We start from the raw sequence: 6000 nt of genomic DNA on the forward strand, positions 1-6000 counted from the left end.
CAGTAGCTACTCACTGACACAAATACACACCCCTCCCTGTGTCCCAGAGAGGCCGAAAGATGGTGACCAAAAAGTGTGAATCTTGCCTAGAAGACTCTTCCCGCATCTGCCGGTGCGCCCCTCTAAGAGGTGATGCTCCTAGAGGAATAAAATGTCTATGGGTCCCCCAACCATGGCTCTCTATAGCTCGCCTCGTAGGACACCTCGTCTCTGAAAGCACAAGACGCCCCCATGAACCCTGAATGTTCCATGTAACAATCCGCATATCAGTCTCTGTGTGATGCGGCACTAGCCGAACTGCCCTCCACTCGAAGAGTCTTGGGCAAGAGTTTAGACAGGGAATAATCACAATCCATGCGGGGGCGAAGGCGCGCCAGGTGGGCACTAATCCTGTCCTCCATGTGACACCACTCTATACGAGCGCAAGTGTATGCATGCTCCGGACTCCATCTATCACAATAGAGGTATCTGTAAGAGGGGGGAAGAGGTACTACAACAGAAGTATACATGAAGACAAAAAGCAGCACCTCCAGGCTGGAGACTACCATCTCCCCATCCTGGCCTCAATGAGCAAAACCTCCAAGCTCCATCCTAGCCAAAGGCCAGAAATGGGTGAGAATGTCAGTGATGCGAAGATCCTGGAGGTGCTGGGAGAGCTCGACTGCCTGGCCCTGGATGCCACCATCTCGGGATCCCTCTCTGTCCCCGGGGCTGCACTGAATTGGAAAAAGAAGATCATCGCATCATTATTTGGCGTAGAGGGCCTAGAGTGGTGAAAAAACACACATACCCGAACAGGGGCTACTGTCTCCTCGAAAATGTCGGTCCCTTCCGTCAGCAGACATCGGAAGAAACTATAATCCACTGGCTGTCCCAAGATCCTGGGAGCCCCACCGGGGGACTCTAGCGAAAGAGCCCTCACAGGGGAAGCGGCAATAGTCATCTCTACCAGCTCAAAGAACCGGTGAATCAAGTGATAGACAGATCCTGACGACTGCCTCCACTCCGGGTCGCGGGGGGGGGGGGGGGGGGGGGGGGGGGGCGACGAGTGCTCTAGAGAGGCAGAAAGGAGGAGGAGGGGGGGGGTGCGGCGGTTTGTTGCTCGGATGATAAGGGTGGGGCGGACCGCAACAGGTAAAGTCGGTGACAAAGCAAGGAGAGGAGGGGGGAAAGGAGGTGAGGGAGGGCGGAGGGGCGAGGGAGGGGTGCTGCTAGGAGAGATCCATCGGAGAAGACAACTGCGGGGATGCGCTCACCAGTGGCTCAGAGAGGCCGGTCGGCCTCTCTAAACATTGGGGGTCTAGGCGGGGGGGGGGGGGGGGGGGGGGGTGTCGATCGCCATCCAGGTGGGGCCGGAGGGGCCCGCTCCGGGACTGGCGAGGGCGTGTCACCAATGGGAAAATCCTAAGATAAATGCTCATGATGGTTCGCTGACAGAACCGAATCCTCCTAAGATTTGCCAGCCTGGCACGCGGCAGTGGCACTCGACTCAGGTGGTCGTCTGGCGACCCGGGTGCGGGCCAATTGTCCGCCACTTGCCGGTAGCTCGGTCAAGGCCCAAGGCTTTGCTACCTGAGAGCCTGCCCCTTGATGAGGATCAGCACGAGAAACAAGGGGGGAGGAACCACTAGAGGCGGTCTCCTAGCTTGCCGCCAAGGACAAGCTCTGGCTGGATGGCCCATCTACCTACAAATGAAACATTGGCCTGGGAGGCCTGAATACTCCACACGCTGCTGTATGGGGTCGCTCCAAAGGCTAGGAAGAGATATACGTTGCAGTACAGACTCCGGCGAGGCCACACAAATGCGGAGGGATGGAATCCCAACTGTCTGTGCAAGGGCCGAGGTAGCAGTGGGGGGGGACTCCATCACTCTCCCAATGGCACCACCAATCACCGCGAGAGAAGAGGAAGGTACTCCTTCCTAAGGCCTCGAAAACAAACTATCACTGGGAAGCCCGAAATGCCAGCCAATGGGTCAGACGCTAGATCGAAGCCGTGCTGCCACCGTGCAAAGAAGGCCTGCCGTATGGAGTGCAAGGGGACTCAGCTCCATGACCCGGTCTAACGCCGCTGGCGAGTCAAATTCCACCTGGTAGTATGCGCGCCCCAAAGGATGAATATCGGTGATCTTCGCAGGTTCGCCAGTGAGGCTGGCCTAAAAGAGATCCCTGAGCTGTCCACGCGCAGCGCGGCTACCAACAATTTCGGAGACCAAGGTGGAGGCCTCAAGAGAGGCAATTGTCATGGCAAGAACCTGAAAATCCGCTTCGAAGAAGGAAATGCAAGCAACGGCGGCCTCGATCGCGGATGACAGAGCGGCTGCCATGGAGTCCTCCTAAGAGCGAAGACCAGAAAATGCCGAAGCTTGCCGAAAAAAACAAAAAACCCCAAAAGCTTGGAAGCACCAACCTGCACAGGAGGCAGAGAAAGGAGAGAGGCGGGCAAGACGAGGCGAGGCAGGGAAAAAAAGAAAAAAGGAAAGAGAGACAAGGGGAGGGGGAGGGGGAGGGGGGAAAGCGCTGAGCTGCGCAGGGAGGGGGGGCGGCGCAAGAAAGCAGGCGGGCAACGGAGCGAAGGAGGGATGGGGGGGAGGGGGGGAACCAAAGGGAAGGGGCGAAAGAGGGCACAAGGGGGGGGCGAAAGAAGGCTTGGGGGGGGGGGGGGCGGGCGGAGGCGCAAGCGCAAAGAGGAGAAGGCACAGTAGAAAGAACAGCGAGGGGGCAGGAGCATGGAAGAACAGGCAAAAAATCCAAACGGGGGGGAGGAGCACAAGAGTGAGTGCACAACTTGCCTCTCCAACGGTGCTCAGTCCCCAAATTGTATTTGGGACACATTATATCGGCACTAGGCCTAAAGATGGATCCGAAGAAAGTAGCAGTGTCTGGCTTGATGGCCTTACGTAGAACTTACTCAAGAGCTCTTGGCTATGGATGGAAGATGACCCAAGCACTTGACACATGACTTAGCCTTCCCACAACCCACCATGGATCTAATAAGTGTCAGCTCTAGCTTGTATAATCATTACATCTTGCAAAGAGAGTTACATAGACTTGTGCCACGGGCATGAAAGGACTACACCCTGCTGAGCTAGATGGCACCTAGCGACTTGTCCCTTGTACTAGGGCTCACAGCATGCTCAAGCCCATCAAAAAAGGGATCCTGTGTCCCAAATGAAGGAGAATGTCCACATAGCACCATAGGACAGATGGTGCACATGACATAGAAGCTTCGCCTCCACAAATCCGGACCCTCTACTTGTCACCTTCAAATTCACGACATTTTTCAGTACCATCGAGTGGCTCCCCAATAATGATGGACATTGCCTCCATGTGCAAAGCTATAGGAGAAGATGACACGTGATGACTCCGAACACACAAGGTTTTGTCCATCAACTCCATTGTGACATAGGACCTACGTACACTAGCCCTGTCTTTCTTTTGGCAGCTTCGTTTTTCTTTTTCATGTTGTCTTGACATCCAGTTTACTCATAAATCATATGTAACTTCTTTTTGGTCTCATAGACCCTTCAGATCTTCTATAGACATTAATACACCTTTTCTTTCTTTCTTTTGTTAAGCTATTGATGAGCTTTTATCTGGCGATGCCAATGGTGGCTTCAATGCATGACCCTCCTGGTCAAAAAAAACATCCATGAAAACAAAATAATACAAAGATCTAGAATCGTGTCAAACATAACGGGTAATCTTAAAAAAACAAGGAGAAGTTTCCCACTATTACAATCATTGATAGCACAACCAGTTAGAAAGATGTGAAACAACTCACAAAAAGAAAAAGGCATACCTTTTGTGTAAGTTCCAAGATCATGCCTAGAGGAGTGAGCCTTGCTATTGAAGGTTCACCTTTTGTTCGATGCAATCTTGCTTCTGCAGCCTTCAGCCGTCGCAAACGCAGCTCAACCAAAGACGTAGGCTGGGTATGATTTGGACCCGTCCAATTTTTTTTCTGTTTGCTAGCATCATCTTCAATATCATCAATTTCCTCACGACCAGGAAGGCATCTTCTCCTATCGCCTCCTAGACGCCTGCCTACATGCAAATCAAGTACAAACTAGACACTCAGGTAGATTGAATTAGTAATAATCAACTTTATAAATTCCTAGTCAATAAGTCCATCTACCAGCTCAAAATTATTCACCACCATCCATCCTCTAGGCATCGTGAGTACACACATCATCATCAAGAAAGCACCCCACTCTAGGGTTTGCTTTTCCGTTCATTGTAATTTACATTCATATCATGCATAGTAGATTAGGTCAAATCTTTCTCTTTTCTAATGTGTCTGTCAAGCATCTTTGTGTTAATCAAAGATTGATTGTGTTAATATCATCTTAAGTCTTCCGTTGTTAGTCAGCATGTTACACTGGTATCGGAGCATCAGAAGGCCCTACAAAGTTAGGGTTTGCATTTTTGTTGTTGCAGCCAGTTTTATCAGGTCATATCAAAGTTTCTAGGTCATTCCTAGGTTGTCCAAGGTCAAGCAAAGTCAAGCCTCTAGTCAAGCCATCGTTTGAAGCAAAACGCCCATCATTAGGCAGCCTAGGAGCTGAAACACAGGTCTTCTTTGGGCAGAAGTAAAACGCAAGTACGGTGGCCATCTCCATCAAACACATCATGTTTGGATGCCTACTGGGGCGCATGAGGGTGGCCAGGTCTGATGCCAATTCAGCCAATGCCAGGCAGCCAAAACAGGGTTTTCAAGGCAGCATAATAGAGGTAAACACATTTCCCAAGGGTGGCCAGATCAGGACAGCAGAGGAAGGATTGATTGACAGCCATATCCCAACCAGCTTCAAGTGATTCAGTCCATCCACAGGATCTCAACAAAACGACCAGTTCGGGGCAGATTTCATGCCATTTTTGGGAAGCCCAAGTGTGGATTCAGGACCCAGGTGGGGTAAGTGGACCCTCGTTTCAGGTTAGTTTTCAGGTCAGAATTCAACACGTTGAGTGCTTTGGCAGTTCCCAAGGTTTCTGAGGAGTCTACCGTGCAGACAGAGCATCCAGAGGCAAAGGGACCAGCTCCAGCGCCGGCAGTTCCTCGGCTTCATTTTCCACACAAGTCTACGTGAATGAGTTGTAAAGTCTGAATTTTGTTTCTGATGGTCTTGCTTGCCCATCATGCAAGTGTCACATATCTCCAACTATGGCACACATATAGCACAAGCTCATTCCTCTCCATCCCAGCAAGAGTAACGGTACTCGAGTGCCCGAAACAGTAATGCCATAGCCTGTTAGATTCTACAATGCAATGTGTTGTGAAAGCAGAGCACATAAATTTCTTTGGACCATACCTTTGTCTTGTATTAGTTTCATTGCTGACCATTAAAGCAGATGTCATCTCCTACTGACAAGAAGGGTTTCATCTCCTTTTCACTCCAAAAGGCAATACTAATCCTAATGACAAGTCATGTGGCTTGAAGCTCCATGGTAAATTATCAAGGGATCATTACATGATGCCACATGAGCTTCCCCAAGCAACCCTTCCATTGAGGAACATGTAGTCTCCCGCCACATTTCCTCACTGTTGCTTCTTAACATATAAGGTCTTCGAAGTTCAATGTCCCTTTGTTGGCATCCGTGCCTCAAACTTTCCAGCCATATAGCTTTACTATTGCTATGATATACTTGACCTTATTTTTACCTATTTGGCGAGTTAAATCCTTCTCGCCTTTGCCCTTCTTCTTGGTCTTGGTGTTGAATGCAGATTCACCTTGATCACTTGTCTGCAATAACAACTCCTCTGAGGTCAAAGGAGTGGACCTTTGCGCCATGGTCAGTGCCATGCATACTTCTTCCAAATGCCAGGGCTAGATCGTTTTATCTTTGCAAGGCTGCTGCGAGCTGGTCATAGAAAGCTTTCCAAGTTTTCTAGACAGCAAATTCCCATGCCGTCTTATAATCATGATTCTTGAGAGTGTCCCAAGCATCTGCTGCTCCGTTAACATGTTAAACTAGCACTAAACCAGTGTTCTTTTCGCA

At 50.3% G+C, this 6000-nt stretch overlaps 1 protein-coding gene across 6 annotated transcripts in view; it reads right to left on the bottom strand.

The window, feature by feature from the left end:
• LOC147634322 (uncharacterized) overlaps positions 1-6000 on the bottom strand; it is a 56351-nt gene that overhangs the window by 49576 nt on the left and 775 nt on the right. For all 6 annotated transcript variants that reach the window (XM_086805467.1, XM_086805469.1, XM_086805471.1 and 3 more), the window contains one exon: positions 3803-4047. In XM_086805467.1, coding sequence (XP_086661593.1) covers positions 3803-4047 — 245 coding nt within the window. The remainder of the gene's footprint in view (positions 1-3802; positions 4048-6000) is intronic.

This window comes from Cibotium barometz, chromosome 11 (genome assembly GCF_041138505.1).
Source record: "Cibotium barometz isolate CiBa-2024 chromosome 11, ASM4113850v1, whole genome shotgun sequence".
NCBI lineage: Eukaryota > Viridiplantae > Streptophyta > Polypodiopsida > Cyatheales > Cibotiaceae > Cibotium > Cibotium barometz.